The sequence below is a fragment of the Myxine glutinosa genome, chromosome 10 (genome assembly GCF_964187855.1).
Source record: "Myxine glutinosa chromosome 10, kmMyxGlut1.1, whole genome shotgun sequence".
In the NCBI taxonomy this organism is placed as follows: Eukaryota; Metazoa; Chordata; class Myxini; order Myxiniformes; family Myxinidae; genus Myxine; species Myxine glutinosa.
This window is the reverse complement of record NC_136270.1, coordinates 22,714,680-22,738,703: the sequence shown is the minus strand read 5'-3', so window position 1 is coordinate 22,738,703 and position 24,024 is coordinate 22,714,680. Positions and strand designations below refer to the sequence as shown.

Here is a 24,024-nt window from a genome sequence, read left to right as displayed (position 1 = left end):
CTGTATTATTTAAACCTCAGACATTTAGTTTGGTTTGCTCTTTGTTGTTGAAGTGTGCGGCGTCACCATGCATAGATCAAAAGAGCTCTCTGAGGCCTTCAGAAAGAAGGTTATAGATGCCTACGAGTCTGGGAAGCGATTTAAAAAGATCTCCAAACAATTTGAAATCAATCATTCGACTGTCCGGAAGATCATCTACAAGTGGAGAAGATTCCAAACAACTGCCAACTTGTGCAGGCCAGGCCGCCCCAGCAAGTTCAGCCCGAGAGCAGACCGCAAGATGCTGAAAGAAGTCTTTAAGAACCCCAGAATGTCATCACGGGACCTACAGGTAGCTCTTGCCACTGTTGATGTCAAAGTGCACGAGTCTACCATTAGAAAGAGGCTGCACAAATTTGATCTCCATGGGAGGTGTGCCAGGAGGAAACCTTTGCTGTCCAGAAAGAGCATCAGGGCAAGACTAAAGTTTGCCAATGAACACCTTGGCAAAGCCCAGCACTTCTGGAACAATGTGCTCTGGACAGATGAGTCAAAGGTAGAGCTATTTGGCCACAGTACCAGAAGACATGTTTGGCAAAAACCAAAGACAGCATTTGACCACAAGAACCTGATACCAACTGTAAAGCATGGTGGTGGAAATATTATAGTTTGGGGCAGCTTTGCTGCATCAGGGCCTGGGCAGCTCACCATCATAGAATTCACTATGAATTCTTCATTTTACCAGAGGGTGCTTGAGCATAATGTGAGGCCATCTGTCGGAAAGTTGCAGCTCAACCGAAGGTGGACCCTGCAACATGACAATGACCCTAAACATACCAGTAAATCCACCAAGGAATGGCTGAAAAGAAAGAAATGGAGGGTTCTGGAATGGCCAAGTCAAAGCCCGGATCTAAATCCCATCGAGATGTTGTGGGGGGATTTGAAACGAGCTGTGCATGCAAGAAACCCCTCAAACATCGCACAGCTGAAAGAATTCTGAATGGAGGAGTGGGAAAAAAAATTCTCCCAGTCGATGTCAGTGACTGGTAGACAGTTATAAGAAACGCCTACTTGAGGTTGTTTCTGCCGAAGGGGGCAATACCACCTATTAGAGCCAAGGGTGTACTTACTTTTTCCACATGCGAAATTTGCATTTATGTTTATTTAAATTATACAATGGACTACAAAATGTAAATGTTTCATGATATTTGTTATATTATATCACCTTTATCTATCAATATTGTTGAAATGAAGATCAAATAGCTGTATGTTGAAATATGTTGGACAAGTCAAAACTTTACATGGGGTGTACTTACTTTTTCACGTGACTGTATATATGACTAATGGCTGCACCTGAGTTGCTGTGTTATCATGATTTATACCAATCATAATACAAACATTTATTTTGCACAAATGGATTTGTAATATTCATGACATTTATATGAGCAATTGAAGTTGAAGATTTAAGTTGAAAATTTATTTTCAAAAGAATTTCAAAAAAAGAGAAAATACATGTATATATAAATACAAACATCTTTTTTCAAATTTCCTGGAATTTATTTTAATTAGTTATATTTTGTAAAGAGCTGTAAATAACTATTCTGAAATATCCATTTTGATTTACTTTTTTATTTTGCAATTTCAAATATACTCAAGTTACGGTCGCAAGTGTTATATTCTATTCAACAAAAATGTTTGCAAACAGAAAATTGCAAACTTGCTTCACAGTGTGATAAGAATCTTTAATTATTGGAATATTTTATTTGTAATGTTCCTGAAAACATTAAAATATCACTTTGCATGGAATGTTTTATATGGTTTCTCTCTAACCACTGTTTGGATGAAATTTCCCTTTGCCTCAGGAGAATAACATGCCCGAAACAGGTGAAAAGGTATTTACCAATGATCACATGACATTCGCCACACGATCTCTGTTTGTGGCTGGCAGTGAAACGACTTCAACAACATTACGCTGCGCATCGCTCATCATGATCAAACACCCGGATGTGCAAGGTAAGACATCTTTGCTTTATTGCAGACCCCAAGCAATCTAATGATCAACAACAAGAAACGGGGAAATCGTATCACTAAAGACCACTTTTTCATTGGGATGCCCATGCAAAATACAGGGTAGACCCATACAAAGGGCAATATTTGATCATGTCGGGATTTTCTTAGTGATATGGCTGTGAATAAACATCAAATGTCAGCCTGTGAGCTGAGTAGGGGGAGAAATTAGAGTTGGGGGACATTGCTCCTCCAAATTTTATATGTGGTAAAGTGAATGTGGGGAAAAGTTTCTGACAATCCTCCCCTTCTCCCCCTTCCAATTTTACATGTAAGTGAAAGGGAAAAAAGGAAAAGACTATTTGACCATCCTCCCAAAATATCACCCCTATTTCTGCCCATATTGACATCTTATTATCTTGGCACATCTTTCCGTCTTTACATTAATTAATTGATTAATTAATTATAAAGACAGACCAATGGTCTGGTCATTTAATTTAAAAAGAAAGCCTATAAATATTTGGTTGTTTTTTAGATTATTTATCAGTGTTGTATTCCCTAATAGCTTTCATCACTATCAAATGTTCATAAATAGTATGTTGGGAATTGTTTTTTTGGGTTAAATATGGTCGTTGAGCAGATATAAATGATAAACCACTCTCTGGTCTGAGCTCCTCCTGAGCCAAAAATCATTTTGAGATTGTAGTAAATTAATTTTCCGTTGATTATTTGGTAACCATCAGTTTTCTGTCCATTCAAGGATGTTTATATTTTTTACATCCTTTAATTCATTTGTATTTAAATTTATTTGCTTATTTGTTTTACCTATTTTTGTTTTTGTTATTTCTTCAACAGGGTTTATTTGATATCTTTCACATTTGTTATGTTTTCCATTTAAATACCAAGGTTGTCATTTTCTCCACTCCTTGGTGTGGTTATTGCTTGCTTCAATCATTTGTATACCAGTAAAAACAGGTGTCGGTCGTCTGTTAAAATCCCCACAACCCAATTTTTTTTTTTTTTTCTTAGCACTTACGTATATCTTAACTCTTAAATATCTTAACACTTTCTAGTGTCAATTCCGTTTTCTAAAATGTATCCTTTGTCATCATATTGTTATGTCGGTTGGGGGGGCATATATAGATTTAGGTAGATCTGTATAGGTATCATGCTCTGGTTGTCGTGGGTAGCTGGAACCATCTCGATGTAAATAAGTAGAGGACCTGTCTAGCCCGAATGTCGGATTAAGTGTATCTTCATCCCTATTATGAGGAATGGGGCATGATAAGTAGAATAAGGACTAAGCTAATTCCTTTGTGTGTGAGACCTGGTGATCATCCCTTTGTCCCGTATAGCAGCACATCACATACATTAGCTCGGCCCAATAGTGCACCACATTAATTAAATCCCCCCTTACAATGACTGCCGATAAAACTGACCGGAAGAGCAGACAGCAAGCGACCGCACACTGCGGTGCCATGGCAGGCAGGCATCGCACAGGTGGGCCGAGAGCCACGCCCAGGAGAACTCGTGATTGACAGAAGGGGGAGGGGCGAGCAACACCAAGAACACCGATTGGTGAGTAAAGAAGGACTTGTGATTAGCCACCGACCAATGGGAGGGGACGGATGAGATCAGAAGATTCGGGAAGGCTCGAAGCGACGCGCTGGTTGGAGGAGGAAACGCCAGTGACGTCAGAAGACATCTGATAAAAGAGAGCGGAGACCGACATTTTCTTCTTCTTCGCCTCTGCCTTCTTCGCCTCTGTCTCTCTTCCCTTCTTGCCGTATTTTGTGCTTGGACCTGTTCTTGCCTTCAGACTTTGGTGGAGAGACGGAGCGCCAACGATTCTCTTCCCCTGTGTTCACATACGAACAACGAGCAAGGCTTGCTGTTGGAGCGCTGACGATCCTCCTTCACTGCGTTCACGCACGGGACCTGACGAGCGATCGTGCGGGTGCGCCGAGGGCCGCTCCGTGCCAACGACCAGGCAGTTCCCGCCAATACCAGCGCTGTGTCGGACGAACGCACTCGATCCCTGACAATTCTTGACGAATCACAAAAGCTAAGCTCGCACCACACAAACTCCAATACAACGATTATTTTATTTGAATATTCCTTCGTCGTGTATTTGAAGTGAGGTGTGGGGACATCCCGATTTAGGACATTTATTTACCGGCACGTCCATTGTTCTCGGGTTCCGTTCAATAAAGGTGTTTCTTTTTGTACATTTAATTCGGTTTTCGCTTGATTTAATCTCCACAGTTTTGAGGGCTGCTGTCGGAACCGTGAGGTAAGGAACTTCAGCATCCCCCTCAGCATCCTTACCCTCCATACCCTCCTCACTCCCCGCATGTATGAACCCTGCCATATTTGAACTGAATGCCTTCGGAGTTAAAGCTTGCTCGGTTAATCTGTTTCCTTGGTAAATATTTTAATCGCCAGGAACACGACAATATGTATCCAGAGCTTTTTTATTTACTTGTTCAGAGTACAATTGATGGTTATAACTTCTTATAATATTCACTCTTCTATACTCTTCTTTCATGAAAATTAAACAGTTGTAACAATGATCAAAATTTGTAGTCTCTTTTATTACATTCCTTTTTATTACGTGGACCAACTTCTATCAACTCATCCAAACTCTCTCTTCCTCATATGTGGCGACTTCAACTGTCATCATGCCAGCTGGCTGGGTGTGGGTTCCTCTCTCACCAGCCATGGCACCTCAGCAAAGGACTTCTGCGACTCATTGGGACTGACACAATCTGTAAATTTCCCGACCCGGATCTCAGTCAATGGAGTATCTTCTCTTCTAGACTTGGTTATGACAAACTTCCCTGCAAATGTCTGCTGCTCTTCTTCTGCTCCAATCAGTTCTTCTGATCATGTGCTTGTTGAAGTAGACATCTCTCTGGCCATTCTCAGCCTCCTCTGCGCCGACGAGTCTGGCATTTCACTCAAGCTGACTGGCACGGTCTGCAAGCAGCCATCAATCATCTGGACTGGTCTCCCATCTCTACCGCCTCTGACATCAATTCTTCCAAAGCAAACTGCTCTCTCTCTCATGCACAGATTTATCCCATCTCATCTTCAGTTGTCATACCCTTCCTCCCGTCCATGGTACACTGAATCTTGTGGTGAGGCAGTTGCCCTGAAATAACTTGCCTTTGCCTCTTGAAAGGCAAATCCAACTGAAGGCAATCTCAGTTCCTTCCACCAAGCTCGGAACAAGTGTGTGTCTACCCTCAGGAGTACCAGGAAGCACTATCTCTCCACACTCAAGAATGAACTCTCAAACCTGTCTCCTTCCTCCAAATCCTGGTGGTGTCTGGTCAAATCCGTTTCTGGTGTTTGTTCCCCCTCCATCCCCTCCCTTACCTCAAATGGCTACACAGTTGACACCGCACGTGACAAAGCCGATTGCCTCAACTCTGTGTTTGCCTCAAAATCTTGTGTCCCAAACCCATCTCTCTCTGTTCCCGACTTACCCAGTCAAACCCAACTGCTCCAGGACTCTGTGTCCTTCTCTCCTGACTAGGTGAAGAAGTTTTTGTCAAACCTCGACTCTGATGCTGCAACTGGACCAGACGGCATCAGCCCACGGATCCTAAAATCCTGCTCTGCCGCTCTATCTCACCCTCTCTCTGTTCTTTTCACCCTCTCTTTTGCTCAAGGTCATCTGCCAGCATCTTGGAAATCAGCAAACATTACCGCTTTTCACAAAAAAAGGTGCAAAAACAGATCCTTGCAACTACAGACCAATCAGCCTGCTCCCAATTATCAGCAAAGTCATGGAATCCATCATTGCTTCGGATATCAAATCCTTCCTCTTCTCCAATGGCCTGATCTCCGATCATCAGATTGGATTCAGACCAGGTCATTCTACTCTGGACATGTTGCTTCTGCTGTCTCAACAATGGATGGAGGTCCTCAATGCCAAACAGGAAATCAGAGCTGTCTCCCTTGACATATCATGTGCCTTCGATACGGTCTGGCACCCAGCTCTGCTCACCAAACTCTCCTCCTATGGTATCCATGGAAATCTCCATGCATGGCTTGCAGACTCCTCTCTGGTTGTAGTCAACGTGTGGCTCTGAATGGATTTCTCTCATCTCCCCTTCCTGTTCTGGCTGGAGTTCCCGAAGGTAGGGTTCTGGGCCCTGTACTATTTCTGGTCTTCATCAATGATCTCTCCGACTCTCTGGAAAATCCTCTCTGTCTCTTTGCTGATGACTCCACTCTCTGCCGCTCCATTCCTCATCCCTCAGATCGGCAGTCTGCAGCCTCCTCACTCTCTGCAGACCTGGACAAAATCACAGACTGGTCAAACAAGTGGAACATGTCTTTCAAGCCTGACAAATCTCACACTCTTACTATGTCTCTCCGAAAAGACCGACTGGAAAACCCTCCCATTTACTTTCTGAACAATCCTCTCCAAGAAGTTCTGTCGCTCAAGCTTTTGGGTCTCACTATCTGCCATGATATTTCTTGGGAAAACCACATTTCCAAGCTGTCCACCAAAGCCAGTCGCAGATTGGGCATCCTCCGTCGTGCGAAGTCCTTGCTTGGCACACGTGCGCTCCTCACCACATACAAGGCTTTCATCCACAGCTCAATGGAATACTGCTCTCCCCTCTGGGCCGGTGCTCCTGCCTCACGCCTAGCTCGGCTTCACGCTGTTGAAACCAAAGCTTTCAGAATCATTGGAATCTCCTGCGATGAAGCTAACTCCGAGGGCCTTTCACTCACTCACCACAGGCAGGTTGGTGGTCCGCTACTACCTCCGGCCTTGCTCCCCCAGCTCTCTGTGCTCTGTCCCCCAAATATTCCTACAGGTCACACAAGATCTGCCAGCAACCCTCTTATGGTTAAACTGCGAAAATCTAGGCTCTCTGCTCTCCTTCACTCTTTCATTCCCCTTTTCTGCCACCTCTGGAACAAACTCCCCCACTCCCTTCAATCCCACTCCTTCCTCCAGGTCTTAAAAACAGCTGTTCACCACCATCTCATATCTTCCCCCATCCAAAATCTTTATCTTTTCTATCCCCGCTAATTCACCCCAGATACACTTTTTTGAAATTCCAACTTCTTTCCTAGAAGTCCTTGCAGTGTCCATATGTTTTATACCTCTTCCACCTCCCCCCAAGCCCTCTCCCTCCCACAGTTCTCTCGATGTCGCTGCTGTCAAATGTTGTGTTTGTGTCCTTCTCCCTCTCTCTCCCATCTTGTCTACCGCTCCCCTTATTTTGTGTTTTATGTGTCGGTTTGACTTTTTGTGTGATTAATGTTAGCTCTTTCACGAGCCTCGATCTTGTATACAAAAAAAAAAAAAAACCCTTTCAATTTTTATCACATTTAGAAGTACCATCCTTTGAAGAATAATATTTATAACCATAGGCCTTCCCTCTCAATCTTACAAATTCACTCATGTTCGTTCCACCCAAGTCATCTTTAATTTTTCCAATTACCTTTTGATTTTCTCAGAGAATAGACCACTCTCATTTTTATAATTGCTTGTGTCATAAATGTTTGCTTGTTTTCATTGCCTCATAAATATCTTTGGTTTAAATTTCCAATAGAAAACGGTCTGTGTCCATATGGAGGAGATCAACTCTATCATATTTCTTCCTCAGGTTGTTAAAGAAATAGTCATGCGTGAACGACTTTGACAAGTTAAGTATTGAAGTGCCCTCTGTAAATGGGTTTATCCATCATGATGTTTTCCTTCTCCATATAAATAGCACTAATGTTCTCTGAGAATATTGCCGCTTGGTTTATTAATTAATTTCTTCCTTCCCAAGATGTAGTAAGTCTTGTGTTTTGTCTATTTTATGGAGAAGACAAATTAATAATTTGGTCAAAAGGAATGTCCAAAAAAAAGGAAGTCAGCATCACCTAAAATCATAAATTTTCATCCAATTGACCTGAAATTTAAAGAATTTGCATGTTTGGTCACTGAATTGGTTCACCAATCAAAAGCTAGAAGCTGATTTTATTTTTTTTAGATGAAAAGGTCAAAGGTCAAGGTTGCATAAAATCACTGATTTTCATCCAATTGACCTGAAATGTAAAGAAATTGCATATCGGGTCACTGAATTGGTTCACTCATCAAAAGGTAGGAGTCGATTGTTTTATTTGGATCAAAAGGTCAAGGTTGCATAAAATCGTCAATTTTCGTCCAATTGACCTGAAATTTTAAGAATTTGCATTTGGGGTCACTTGGTTCACCAATCAAAAGCTAGAAGATTTTTTTTTTGATCTAAAGCTCAAAGGTCAATGCTGCATAAAGTCATAAATTTTCATTTTGTATTTTTTAAACTATTTTCATTATGTTGAGTATATGGAGAAGAAGAATACGTCTGAATAGAAAAAACGGATGTGGACGGGCTTTGCATTTTCAGATGCTTTCTAGTTGTTATTTGCTTTAGCATATCTCTTTGAACAGATTTTCTTCTTGTAATTGTATTTATCTTATCCAGTCATACTTTCAACTCCCTCATCACTCGATAAGAAATAATGTTCGATAAAAAATTTTATTCAAGCTTAGTTCAACAGATACAAATAATTTTTGGAGAGACAATTGTTCAACATTATGTAGTAAAACGGAATCTGAGGACTATATGAAACACATGACTTAAAAAAAACAAAAAAAAAACACCTTTAGAGGCCATTTTCCCCGCAAGCGGGGGTTGGCCTTTTTCGGGGACCGTGGTTGTTGTTGTTTTTTGGTCCCCTTTTTGAAGCAATGTTTTACGGCCGGATGCCCTTCCTGCCGCCAACCCTGTTTGTCGCCTTTTTACGACACACAGTGAATTACCAGTCACATGACATGAGTCAGTCACATGACAGAATGAAACACATGACTGAAAAATATAAATATGTTGTGGTCAAACAAGATGAGATACGAAATTTTTTTTTTTTTCAATAAATAAATACAGAAAATGGAAGCAGATGAAAAAGCAAGGTTTAAAGAGCATCAAAAATTAGTTTCAAAAGTTGCTCAACAATAGGAAGACATAAAGAAGACATGGAGAGAGAAACTTATGATGTTTGTTCATCTTATGATGTTTGTTTCTTCCCCACCACTGTCGAACTCTGGAAATCTTTACCTTCCCATGTATTTCCAAACACTTAAGACCTTCCCCTTTTCAGAAAGCAGATTTTTTTACTTCCTCAAAAACTCTTAGACTATTCTCTCTTTCTTCACTTTTCTATCAATGCAGCTCTTTTATATAAGGCCTGGCCTCGATGAGGACTATATAGTCCGTGACTGGAGCCTTCAATATAAAAAAGGTGAAGAAGCATTTGAAAGAAAACGAGAAATTTTTTGAACTGTTTTTAAAAACTGCTCAACAAAAGATGGTAGAAATCCCAATTTCTATAATTCCTGCGATATAATATACTCCTGCAAAACCTTAAATGTTAAAAGATTTTAGTCAAATGACAGAGCAAGAGCTAGGAGATTAAGCAGAATTAGAAATAGATGCTCAAGGATTATTCCAACAAGTGGAAAACCTAAATCAGCCTCCTGCGTATGTTGGAAAGGCTATCTAAAACAATGATTATTCAACAGATTCTAAAACCATAGCCAGTCTCGTACCAACAAAAGAATCAGCACAGTTGTATCAAGTTAATGAAAAGGTTTTAATATATAATGATGAATTGATGTTCTTGAGTTCTGCTCAACCAAGAGTCAAAACTAATCCAGATTAATGTTTAATTTAGCAAAATATGGACCTCAAGGGTTAAGTTCTTTTGATGAACCGTTGAATTGAGAAAAAATGAAGATGACAAAGAACATATTGATTTGCTGGACTCGCTTAATTATGGGGTTTATGTAGCTGTGAAAACAAAGTAGAACGAGAAGAAAAACCATATTGAGACTTTAGTTAAGCTTGGTTTAGTTATGTCTTCGCAACGTGTTAGATTTCTTCCAAATGATCCACCACGATTAGTTAATAGACTGTTGTTGCTGTTAGGTAGTTAGAAGGCTGAAAACAACAATTGTTTTGATGAAAAGAAAAATGGTGAGAGGGAAAGGATTGTGTCAGTTCAGGAAAAGGAAAAAGGGTGCGATGGATTTGAGGAAATAGGATTGTGTCAGTTCAGGAAAAGGAAAAAGGGTGGGATGGATTTGAGGACCTTTTTCTGTTATTCATGTTGCTCAAGAGGAGCCAAAAGCTGCTTGTTTTTTTTTTGTTTTTTTTAAAGAAATAAATCCCAATATGCTATTTACTAACATTTATCGATGGTGATGAAAGCCAAAAGAGAATAAAACACTTTGATAAATTACAAAACAACGAAATACTTACAGGCTCTCTTTTTTAGTTCAATGACCAGAGATACCATTGGACTCTATAATTAATTAATGTAAGGATCGTAAGATGTGCCAAGATGATAAGATGTAAAAATGTCAAGATATGATTATGGGGAGAGGTAGGGGTGATATTTTGGGAGGATGGTGAAAGTCTTTTCCTTTTTCCCATTCACTTACATGTAAAATTTGTGGGGGGGAGTGGGGGCGAAGCGGAGGATGGTTAGAAACTTTTTCCCATTCACTTACATTGGGGGGGGGGGGGGGTGAAACGGAGGATGGTTAGAAACTTTCCCATTCACTTACATGTACAATTGGGAGGGGGTAGAAGGGGAGGATGGTCAGAAAATTTTCAATTTTCCCCCATTCACTTCCATGTAAAATTGGGAGGGTCCCTTACATATACAGTAAATAACCACCTTTAGAGGCCATTTTTCCCCACAAAGCGGGGGTTGGCCTTTTTCGGGAACCGTGGTTGTTGTTGTTTTTTTGGTCCCCTTTTTGAAGCAATGTTTTACGGCCGGATGCCCTTCCTGCCACCAACCCTTTTTGCCGCCTTTTACGACAAACAGGGAATTACCAGTGAACTGGTACTCAATTAGCCGACCTCGGAAGGATGACAGGCTGAGTCAACCCCCCTGGCGTTAATTCAGCGATCGACCGGGATTCGAACCCAGGACCCTAGGATCCTAAGCCGGCACCCTAGCCGCTAGCCCAACACCAGGGATAGCCCAACACCAGGGATAGCCCAACACCAGCCCAACACCAGCCCAACACCTTACATATACAGTAAAAGGTAAAATTTGAAATGTATAATCAGGGTATGTCTCACAACTCTCATTTTTCCCCTATTGGGCTGTGACAAATGTTTTTAATTGTTACTTTTTTTTTACAGGTACAGTATTAAAAATAATGGGGCAATTTAACATTGACCAGCGCATCTTTATTTATGACACGTACATTGAAACAAAGTCATTCAATAAAGTACAGAGATGATTTCAGAGAATATTCCCATCATCTTGTGTACCTGCTTACGGAACAATAAAGGCATTAGTGTGAGAGATTAAAGATACTGATCATTCAAAAAGTGAATAAGGGTTGTACAGGATGGCATGTTAGTGCTCATGCCCCAGAGACTATTGAAGCTGTACGGAGACGTATGAAGAGAATTCCACGTGAATAAACAATGAAACAGGAATCGGTCGCACATCAGTGCGAGGAATAGTGTAGGAAGGCATTGAGCTTTTTCCTTATAAAATCTTGCTTTTCCAGGCACTTAATTAAAATGACCACAGTAAGATGATATGAATCTAGTAACCACATTTCTGAAGCACCGAAAATGAAGACCTCAGTATCGATGCCATCTTTTCTCTGATGAGTGTCATATCTTACTATAATGCAGTTATCGTGTATGTTTGGACGTGGGTATGTTTGTAGCTGAAAAACCGCCCTCTGGTGGTTTGTGTGCTCGCCCATAAGTGGATGGGAAACTGAAGCTGGATTTCAATTGTAAACATATATGTGCACACAAAATAATTTAATTTTTGAAACTAATTAAATAATGCAACTATCACAGAACATGGTTATATGAGCCGAAAGAGAACAGTACTTAAGTTCCCATTGTAGATGGGCCCTTCAGTGAGTTTACCTTAATGGGATAATGAATAAACAGAATTGCAGATCTTGGAGACTGGAAAAGTCACAAAGAAAAAAGCTTCACTTCACTTTCCGAAAATCACCCTGTAATGTGGATTGAGTTTATCACTATTTTTTTTTGAAGACCCTAATATTTAAATGCTAATAACTGTGTCTCAGTAAAATTATAACTTGCCTGGGGAAATTCCTCCAAATTACTCATTAATAAAATCTTATTATCACAAAAAAGTTAAATGAGAAATGTCTGCAATAAAGGTTATAAGGAACACACTAACATTTTATTTTACGAAAATAAAATTCTCAAGACAGGAATAATTTTCTTCATATAAACATGGTTCCTTTATGTATCATTTAGACATAATAGTCCAGCGGATAGGTGCTAAAAAATGAACAAATTGTGCACTTTATGATTAAAGCATGAAACTTGGTACACTAATACTAGACATCATGGGGATCATTTTAAAGATTGGAGGCATTCTGTATCTGTCCTGTGTCCACCGTAGCGGCCATTTTCCAAAATGGCTGCCATCGAGGAGATTTTGCCGATAAGTGAATGACAAAAATACCTCTATTAACATAAAATATATATGTTCATGCTATATATATAGTAACTTACTCAAACACAAGAATTATAAATATGCCCTAAGAATATATATTTAATGGATATATGGACCAATATAGGTATTTTGATGGTCAAAATATTAAAGAAAATGAACAAATTCCTTAATATCACTTTTTTTTTTTTTTAAGATAAGGATCATATTATATTATTAGTTATAAGTTTAGAAGTAGAAATTGTTAGTAGTCATTATTAGATATAAGTTGTTATATTTGTTATTAATCATTATATGTTATAAGTAAAACATGTTTTAAATAATCAAGTAGATTAATTAAGGTGTTTTTTTGCAGATCAGATCCAGAATTCTTGCAATATTTAAGAAATATAATTTTCTATAATTTATTGAATTGGTGTGGTTGTGTTTCTTATAATCATTGCTTCTGTCTGTTTCAGATTGTTGTGAGTGTTAATCTAATCTACTGCTCATCATCATGAAGAAAGTCTTCAAACTTTCAAGTTCAAGCTAGCAGTGATATCACCATGTCTGTGAATGAGGACGATACACCGATGGACTGGAATAAGTGTCTCATCTGCCAGGAAAGCACCAGTGAGAAACTCACGTGCCCAGCAGACTTTGCAGAAAGGTTCCAAGGAGCTGGGTATACGTCTATTGTTCAAACTTTATCAGCATTCAACGAACTCGGTTGCTTGCCACCAAAGCTTAAGTTGACTCGAATGGACGATGGTAATGGACTGGAGAAAACTTTTTCAAATAGGAAAGCAAAATTTCATAAAACATGCAGACTTAAATTCAACCAAAATGAACTCAAACGTGCAGCTAAGCGGAAGATATGTGTAACGGACAAGAGTTCCTCTTCTGGTGAAAAGGAAAAATTCAAACGTCAAAAGGTCTCCAGGACTGGTGATGCTGTTCGCCATTGTTTCATCTGTGAGAAGCCCGCATCTGATGCCCTACCTCTCCATAGAGCCTCAACGTTTGGCCTTGACACTCGAGTGTGACAGTGTGCAATTAATCTACAAGATGAGCGTCTGTTGGCAAAGCTCAGTGAAGGAGACTTAATCGCTACAGAGGCTGAGTACCACAGCCAATGCTTAGTGTCATTGTATAACAGAGATCGAGATAGACCAACAACATCACATGACGAATGCAACACAAATATTGCTCATAACACTGCATTTGCTGAACTTATTTCATACATGCAAACTGCTCTTGAGGATGACAACATTGCCCCTGTTTTCAAACTATCTGTATTGAAAAAACTATATACTGATAGAGTTAACCAGCTGGGAGAGGGCTCCTCTGTCGTTCACTCTACACGATTCAAAAATAAAGTTCTAAGCTACTTTCCTGAGTTAGAAGCGCACAATGAAGGTCGCGATGTGCTTCTTGTCGCCAATGCAAATATTGGTAAATCGCTAAGAAGTTCGTGCCAGCTCGACGGTGACAGTGAAGCAGTGTTCATCTCTCGTGCTGCAAACATTGTTCGTAGAGACATGTTAAGAATGAAATGCTTACCATTCAGTGGTTCATTCAAAGAGGATTGTCAAGAAAATTCTGTGCCTCACTCACTGCTGATGCTGGTCACAATGATCATGTATGGGACAGATATCCAAAACCAAGAAAACTACTTGTCACAGCCAGCTTTGTCTGTATCACAATTGATGACATATAACAACTGTGTGCGTCGACGACAACAACCATCATTGGAAACAAGATATACTGAAAAGCGTGAGACACCACTTCCACTATTTCTCGGATCATTGATCCACTCAAGGACAAGATCTCGCAATCTAGTTGATACACTTTATAGGCTTGGATTGTCAGTTTCATACGACCGTGTGCTAGGCATGTCTGCAGATCTAGGAAACTCTGCCATTAGCCACTTTGAAAGTATTGGAACAGTGTGCCCACCTGCACTCCAAATTGGAGTATTCACAACATCAGCAGTCGACAACATTGACCATGACCCGACAAACAAGTGCGCATGGATCTTTCCATGGAACGGGCATCTCCTTGTTTCAGCACCCTGACACTGAAAATTGTGGGACTGAGCAAATGCGCATACCTTTCACAAAATCTGGCAAGAAGGTCATGAACTATGTACGGAGGCAATTCACAGGCTCTGTTTGCCGTGTTGATGTGATATTTGATGTATACAGAGAAGATAGTCTGAAGGCCGCCACAAGAAAGAAGAGAGGGAAGGGCATACGGATAAGAGTGGAAGGAAACAAGAAGCTGCCTGGAAACTGGTCACAATTCCTACGGGAAGATGGTAACAAGACAGAACTTTTTAATCTCCTGAGTCAACGAGTGACAAATGAAACATTTCCTGGTATAGTGGTCATGACTCACAGAGAAGAGCTGCGTTGTTCAGAGACAATTGACTCAGACTGGTTGTCCCCTTCTACACAGGAGGAAGGAGACACAAGAATGCTGCTGCATGCAGCAGATGGGGCCAGGCAAGGTTGCAAGAACATCTTGCTTAGAACTGTTGACAAAGATGTAGTCGTACTAGCAGTCAGTCTTGCTCACAAGCTTGACAGTGCACAGCTAACTGTAGCATTTGGAATGGGAAAATCGTTCCGTTACCTAGACGCAACTCACATGGCACAGACGCTGGGAAATGATAAGTGCAATGCAATACTTGCTTTTCATGCACTGACATGGTGTGACACCACATCCAGTTTCACCGGCATAGGAAAAAGAACAGCCTGGTCATCATGGAATGCGTTTGTTGATGTCACGCCAGACTTGTGCAGACTTGCACAGACTCCAACAACAGCTAGCATAACCCAGCTTCTCCCAAACATCGAGAGGTACATTGTGCTTATGTACGACCGTGGAAGCTCTGATGATAATGTGAACATGGCCAGGAAGACTCTGTTCACACAGAAAGGCAGGAGCATTGAAAACATACCTCCGACTCAAGATGTTCTCCATCAGTATCTACTTCGAGTTGGTTATCAGGCTGGCCATGTATGGGGTCAGGCCCTGTTAAAAGCACTTCACCTGCCCAGCCCAGCAGAGTTTGGATGGATGCGAAAGAACAATTTGGCCGAATGGGAAGTGATGTGGAGGAACCTGCCCCCTGCTGGTGCAGCATGCCGTGCTGTTATTAAGTGTGGCTGTATTAAAGGCTGCAGAGGAAGATGTAAATGTGCGGAAGAAAATCTACCCTGTGCATTACTCTGCAAGTGCGGTGGTTGTGAGCGAGAAGGGTGACAAGAGAACGGTTGACATTGAAACATGAGTGTTCTTGGACGTTATTGTTCTATCTCATGCACACCAAAAAACTTTTGTACTACTACAGTGTAATTTTCTGAAGTGTTTTCCTAAATGAAAGGAAAATAACACTTTGTACAAATAAACTAGTTTATCGAAACCAGTTTGTGTTACTTTATTCCTGGAATTTTGCATTTTTCCCCTCCAAATGCCCTTAAAGTGACACATAGAGGTCCCCAAAACAATCAAAAATGAATATTTATGTTATCATATATAATCCTTGGTGATACTTTAGTGTGCAGATGATATTAAAATAACAATTTGATATTTTCTGATGTAATATAAATGTATTCTAGCTAAATAATGATTCTGACTAGCGGCCATTTTTAAAATGGCCGCCACGGGTGACACAGGACAGATCCAGAATGCCTCCAATCTTTAAAATGTTCCCCATAATGTCTAGTATTAGTGTACCACGTTTCATGCTTTAATCATAAAATGCACGATTATTCACCTATCCGCTGGACTATAAGCAATCTACCAAATGCACTTGCACAATAATTTACAAAAAAAACATGAACTTCATAACTATCCTACAAGACAATTTTATGTATTTTTAAATGTTTTTTTTTGCATACAAGATTGAGGCTCATGTAAGAGCTAACATTAATCACAAAAAACATAAGAGGAATATAAAACATACAACAAAGGGAGCGGGAGACAAGATGGGGAGAAAAAGGGAATTGAACAAGTACAACACTAAAGAACAGGGACATCAGAAGATCTGCGGAACGGAGAGCGAGAGGGCTTGGGGCATGGGGGGAGGGAGTAGGGGAAGTGGGGGAGGGAGATGGGAGAGGTAAAAACAAATGGATACTGCGAGGACTTCCAGGAAAGAAGTCGGTATTTCAAAAAAGTTGATCTGGTGTGAATTAACAGGGGTGGAAAAGATCAAGGTTTTGGATGGGGGAAGATAAGAGATGGTGGTGAACAGCTGTTTTAAAGACCTGGAGGGAGGAGTGGGATTGAAGAGAGTGATGGAGTTTGTTCCAGAGGCGGGAGAAAAGAGGAATGAAAGAGTGAAGGTGAGCAGAGAGTCTTGATTTTGGCAGTTTCACCAGAGGCGCGTGCGATTTGCACTTCTGGAAGCAGAAGAGCTCTCTTCCGATCTCTTCCGGTCATTCGATTTTGGACTCTTCTCTTCTCGGAAGCTCTTCTGCCTCTTCCCGTTATCCAGCAGAAGAGGCGTTTAGAAGAGGAAGAGGAAGAAGAGGCGGAAGAGAAGAGGTTATACTTACGCAGCAAAACTTGCAAGTGAAAACACAATCTGGATATTTGCATCAACTTGTGATGTAGTGTCATCTTTGTCTAATTCTTCCATCATGAGCGTGAGTAATACATGTTTGGCCACCAATTTGCTTCTCTTCTGCCTGTTCGGCGCAAAGCAATCTTCTGGAAGAGGCTTGTGTCTTCGGAAGAGACCAAATCGCACGCACCTCTGAAGAGGGTTGCTGGCAGATCTTGTGTGACCTGAAGGAATATTTGTGGGATAGAGCAAAGACAGAGCTTTGGGAGCAAGGCTGGAGAGGAGTTGGTAGAAGATAGAAAGACCACCAACCTGCCTGCAGTTAGCGAGTCAGAGGCCCTCAGAATCACCTTCATCGCGGGAGAGTCCAATGATTCTGAAAGCTTTGGTTTCAACAGCGTGAAGACGAGCTAGGTGTGAGGCAGGAGCACCAGCCCATAGGGGAGAGCAGTATTCCATTGAGCTGCAAATGAAAGCCTTTTATGTGGTGAGGAGCTCAGGTGTGCCAAGGAAGGACTTCGCACGACGGAGGATGCCCAGTCGGCGACTGGCTTTGGAGGCCAGCTTGTAAATGTGATTTTCCCAGGAAAGATCGTGGCAGATAGTGAGACCCAAAAGCTTGAGTGACAGAACTTCTTGGAGAGGATTTTTCAGAAAGTAGATGGGAGGGTTGTCCAGACGGTCTTTTCAGAGAGACATAGTGAGAGTGTGAGATTTGTCAGGATTGAAAGACATTGAACATGTTTCACATTCCATTCACCAGAACAACCTTTTCAAAAAACACATTTATTTCTACTGGACCTTATTTTTAGAATTCACTTTATTTAAATATAAGATTAACTCCAGGCTTCCATACTTTCAAGAGTATGTTAAAACTCTTTTTATTGTTGAATAAGTACCAAACCGAATACTTATTTTTGTTCCTCTCCATGCCCTCGCTGTTTTTTGGTATTGTCTAGTTTAATTTACTTGTGATGATTTTTTGCCCTTTCTAACTCCCTTTATTTCCCTATATTTTTCTTTTCATTGTATTTATTTTCCTCATTCTTGTCATATTGTTGATTTTGTTATTTTATATTGTCGCGTTCACCGCCAGGATTAACACCCCTGGGTGACGAATGGCCAATCGAGCTTTAACTCCGAGGCGTACCCAAATTATGGCGGCTCCTTTTACCCGCGTGGGGTTGGAGGGTCACAAGGCTTACCTGCACGACTGACACGAAGCGGGTTTTTCAAACCATCAACAAATAAACAGGACAGGACAAGTAATTTAAAATGCAACAAATAATGAGTTTAATAAAATAAATGCCAGGAACAAAAATGAACGGCAACTAAAATTCCTAAATTGAGACATCTCAAGACAGACTCATAAAACAGCCACAGGGAGGAATAAACCAAAGTAACAATGTGTGTGTGGTGCGTTTTCCTGCTACTCCATGGTCTCCTCAAGCGGTCCCCGAACCCCGCCGGCTGTTGCATGGGTCCCCGAGTCCTTGCGCGGGAAACGCGTCTTGGCGCGAAGTCACGTTCCGCAAGCCGCCAGCGTAAGGCAGCCAAAGCTCTCTCCTCCGCCGTCCCACACTGCACATGCCACGGAACAGAGTCGTCACGAAGCCAGCACCACCGGGATCAGAGAGAAGGATGCGTTCGCCTTCCACCCAGCCAGGAACAGCGAGAGCGTGCAAATGCAACCACCTATGACCAAGCCCAGCACGAGAGATAGAGAGTGCAAAACGCGACCGCTTGCGATCAAAGCCAGGACCAAGAGAGAAAATGAACCGTGAATACATGCGATGCCAGCCACAAACCAAGAGAGAGCAATGCGTCTGCCAGTGACCAATGCCGGAACCAAAAGAGAGAGAAAATGGCGGTGCTCTGCCATTTTGTCCCTCGTGCTGGAAGGTTTGATGATGACGTCACGCGCGCACCAATCAACAGGTTTGAACAAGTGAAAACATTTTGAAGTGAACAAGCGATTCACATCGCTCCACGGCCATGATGAATCAGCTGGTGGCATCAGTGGTAGTGTTCGGCTCGGGTCGGCCATTGTGTGGTTTATTTAATTTAAGCGCTGATCGCATGGCTGGTGTTGTGGGTGCCATAAGGAATGAAGGGAAAACCACAGAGGCAATTTACATACAGGGAAAGTTACCTTGTACCCTAGCTAATTAGTATAGCTCCACCCCTCGCATGGAGCCAGATATACAACCTCACCGGACATGCGGCCTGACTTAGTTACATCAAGGTGTCCACACGGTATATGGAGCACACTGCCCTATACAATCCTACCTGGCCTAAGGTATTCCATTGCCTACCCCCCATAAACGTAACACAGCCGCCACTCCCTCCCTCCCCCCAGATTACCCCAGAGGGGGCCACAGTCACTTCTCCTCCAGAGCTTGATCCGTACCTGCGGCCACACACCTTCCCCACCCACAAAATCCACAATGACATTTCCTCCCCTGCTGCCATTCAATTCTCAACACATATTATTTAAAGATGGTATTCATTCCCGTGACTGCCATGGTCTGTGTACATGTGAAATCCCCATTCACATTTCCAATCACAACTCCATTTCCATTCTCATGACCACACAAAAACACAACATCTACACATAAACAAACGCCACCCACAAGACACTTTGTGGCACCCAACCCAAAGCACTCACCGACCATGCCGTCACTCTCACCCGCCCCCATTCCAAATTACTCATGTTCCAATTTCTGAGTAAGTACCGAAGCCCTGGGACAGTAAGCATCAAGGTCACAGATTGGTCGGGTCCAAGGATGCCATCCACCTGGCCAAATTCCAAATTTATCCCATGGGGTCAATCAATTTTCCAAATTTCCTTTTTTCCCGCTGTACTGGCAAGCGTGTGGATCCACCTCCTCCGGTGACCTTTCCTACACTACTACCCTTGGCTATGACAGCACGGCCCCTCTACCATGCAAGGACTATCGGGTGAGTTGAGCGGCCGAAATGCCAACATGGCCCATGAGTGTCCATAAGGGTGCGACCCACCATCCATCCTTCAGCCCCCTGCGAGGACCACGACTCCACTAGCCCCAGCTGGCCAATGTGGTGAGCACCTGCTGCTAACTCCGCCATTACCACGGCCTCGGATCTTAGGGGCACGGTCGCAATGCGTGGCATCCACATCACGTCTCCTGCACCTCTCACATCCCCCAGTCCACCCACATGCAGCCACAGTGCCCACCCACATATGACCATGCCCAAGGTCCAGTCGGCAGTCGTGTTCCACCAGGAGACTCAATCCCAGAAGACGTGGCCGCACAGCTCGGCCACCCACATCACCACGTTGATCTCTAAACTGCCCAACTCCGTCCCTACAACCCCGCATCCCAATATTGTCGCCGTCACCCCCGTAGCCAGTTGAAGGCTGTGTCCTATTACTCTATCCATTTTTGTCCCAGCCTCCAACACTTTGGTCTAGCACACTTGGATCAATAATGGTGTCACTGGCCGTGTCCACTATGGCTTCATAAAATTCACCCTTAAATTTTGCATGTAACCTTCAAATTGCCCGTGCCAATTTTTCCACATTTCACTATCTTCACCAAAGAAGGGCGCTTCTCCATACACTTGCCAGCTGAGCATGGCCCCATATGCTCGGCTTGTTCCAATCACTGATTTAATCCCATGGCTCTCTTCCCAAGCTGAGAGTCCACAAATCGCTGCAGATCATCTGTGGAAGCTTATGCTCACACCATCACATTCCACAGATGCCCTAATATGGTTGTCCAGTGGACTATATCATACCTGTCCATGTGGTTCGACCGGCGTCCATAGACCAGCACAGCATGGCAGGTCACCACATGCTGGCTGTCGCAGAGTCTCAGGGAGAGGCTGTCAGGCCGTATGCCCGGGTGGTCACCACATCAGACCCTTGTTGGCCGTCCGTGGTGCCACCACCAAAGCGCAACCCACAACACCTCCCCCTAGTCACTAGTGATACTCATGATACACCCTACCAGGTGCCTGTGAGAAACCACCTTGGACCCCCAGTGGTCTAAACCCTCACCAGGGTCCGGCGATTCTGCCGGCCCGAGACACTCGCTCGGGCTTTGCCCCAATGGACAAGGGAGCCACACTCCACCAGATCCCCCGTGTGACCCAGGTCATACCATGACACCCATGGTTGGACCCCATGTCCATATCCTGCCAGCGCAGCCCCTCAGCTGGCTGGCGTAACCCAATTTCGAAAGGGGCAAATTTTACACGAGGCTGACCCCAATGACTTCTCCTGTTCCGAATTTTGCAGCCCGGGGATCAACTCCCTCCATGGCTGCGGCAAATTATACTCCCATTTAAATTTAAATTTAATTTTAAATTTACTTTTGAAAATTTTGGCATCGTGTGCCCAACCGCAGCTGCAGGTTACAACCCCTTCTTCGGGTCTTTATGCCCCTCCCTGCAGCTGTTCTAAATTCCTCTTGGGGATCGCTTTTTCCGAGGCTCTATTTCCCAACTCTTCCATGTCCGAGTCCAGCTAGGGGCCAAAACACACCCCTCCCCCCCCCCCTTAATTTTTTCCTCATTTCATTTTTGCCTTCCAATTGCTCATTCGTCTCCCTCATTGCCAGCCCTTGTGATGACAGCTGGTGGCGTCAGTGGTAGTGTTTGGCTCGGGTCGGTGATTGTGTGGTTTATTTAATTTAAGCGCTGATCGCATGGCTGGTGTTGTGGGTGTCATAAGGAACAAAGGGAAATCTACAGAGGCAATTTACATACAAGGAAAGTTACCTTGTACCCTAACTAATTAGCATAGCTCCACCCCTCGCATGGAGACAAATATACAACCTTACCGGACAAGCGGCCTGACTTAGTTGCATCAAGGTGTCTACACGGCATACGGAGCACATTGCTACCCTATACAATCCTACCTGGCCTAAGGTATTCCATTGCCTACCCCCCATAAACGTAACGATATGTAATATATAAGGGTCTATAATCTGCAAGCTTTGCTTATTAATCGATTCCTCCACAACTTTACTTGCATGAACATACAGGGAATTCAGACTCAGATGTTGAAAGCAAGGAAGATCTATTTGTTTAATCCATGTCAACAAAACAATCTTTGTAACTTCCTGGATCTGTGTGGTATTTCTTTGCATTCTACTTTTTTATACTTTATTTTCTCTGTCATTTGACTCAAATTGTTTGAAATACGAATATAAATGAGGATGATGATGATGATGCTATTCATTGTTATCTCAAATTGGTTAATGTACAATATCATTTTGATTTCATAATATTTTTTTCCATTCGAGAGTGCGAAAAAGGTATTGTTTTTTGGAGTTGTTCTACAGATTGCTGTAGATGGGTAGAATTACCTTTTTCGGCATCTTTCTTTGGTTATCTTTGTATATTCTTGCAATAGACAATCGACTGCTAAACTGATTGAAAAGCAAATCTGATCTGCTATGAGGAAATGTATCTTCTACCTTTTTTTTAGCACGGGTACATGCTGAGATAGACCGAGTGTTGGGTGAACGAGCCCCAACAATGGCAGACCGGGAGAACCTTCCTTACACCAACGCGGTCATTCACGAGATACAGAGATTCTCCGACATCATCCCCATGAATATCCCACATGCCACGACCACTGACGTCGAGTTCAATGGTTTCCTCATCCCCAAGGTGTGTTTTTCAAAGAGTAATTTGATAAGCAATTGTTTCCTTCTGCCTTTTATTACTACAAGGTGTGCACAGTGGCATCAATAAATTTATCATGAGAATCATTGTTCAGGGCTCTGTGCCAAATGTTCAGGTCTCTGTGCCAAATGTTCAGGTCTCTGTGCCCTGAACATTTGTCCTTTTGGTTAAAATGAAATGAAAGTCTAATAAAGGAGATTAAATGTACGACATTTTATCAGTGGATGGATGTAATCTACTCCCAAGTCCAAATCACATGTTCACATCTGTTCCTTGAGTTTACAGGATACATCCAGAAGTAGTTTACTATTACTTGCCTGTGAAGTGTCTACCCTACCCGGCGTGTACCCTGGTTTAGAATAGGTACACCGTATCCCTGCGTGTCCTAAGAGGCAACTAAAAGGGTTGGCGTCAGGAAGGGCATCCGGCCATATAACATTGCCTCAAAAAGGGAACCATGACAATTACAATGACATATGGGCAGGGTACAGCCCGAAGTACCCCGTGGGGGACCCCACTCCCTCTCGTCAAAACTCAAGGTGGGGAACCCGATCGAAGCAAGGGTGGAAATCACTCCATTTATGACGACGAAACGTCTGATGCCCGACGTGGAGATCGGTTTCTGAGGTTTGGAACATGGAATGTAGGGACAATGACAGGGAGATCAGGAGAAGTGGTGGAAGTATTGGTCAGAAGAAGAGTGGACATATGTTGTGTGCAGGAGACGAGATGGAAGGGAAGTGGTGTGAGAATGGTGAAGGATGGGCAGGGACAGAAATACAAGTTTGTATGGCAAGGGTGCCTGGAAGGAGTGCATGGTGTTGGTGTCCTGTTTTCTGAGGAGTTTGTAGACAGTGTGGTGAGTGTGACTAGAGTGAGTGATAGGTTGATGATGGTGAAAATGATGATTGGAAAGCTCTTGGTGAAGGCCATCTCGGGATATGCTCCGCAGGTCGGTTGGAGCGATGAAGAGAAGGACAAGCTCTGGTGTGCAATAGAGAAGCTGATGTAAAACGTGAAAGATGAGGAAGTTGTTGTGGTAGGAGGAGACCTTAATGGACATGTGGGAAGGAGTATGGACGGTTTTGAGGGAGTTAATGGGGGTTACGGATATGGTGTGGGAAATGGAGAAGGTGAAAGGATTTTGGAGTTTGCTGATAGAGCTGGTTTGTTGATTTGTAATACTCAGTTCCAGAAAGAGGATAATAAGCTTGTTACATACACGTCAGGTGGGTCGACGACAACCGTTGACTACCTGATGGTGCGTAGGCGAGATAGGG

At 42.6% G+C, this 24,024-nt stretch overlaps 1 protein-coding gene across 2 annotated transcripts in view; it reads left to right on the top strand.

The window, feature by feature from the left end:
- The window catches only part of LOC137434354 (cytochrome P450 2F3), an 89,305-nt gene that overhangs the window by 28,241 nt on the left and 37,040 nt on the right, over positions 1-24,024 (top strand). For both annotated transcript variants that reach the window (XM_068127265.2, XM_078785436.1), the window contains exons 7-8: positions 1,842-1,992; positions 22,545-22,729. In XM_068127265.2, coding sequence (XP_067983366.2) covers positions 1,842-1,992; positions 22,545-22,729 — 336 coding nt within the window. The remainder of the gene's footprint in view (positions 1-1,841; positions 1,993-22,544; positions 22,730-24,024) is intronic.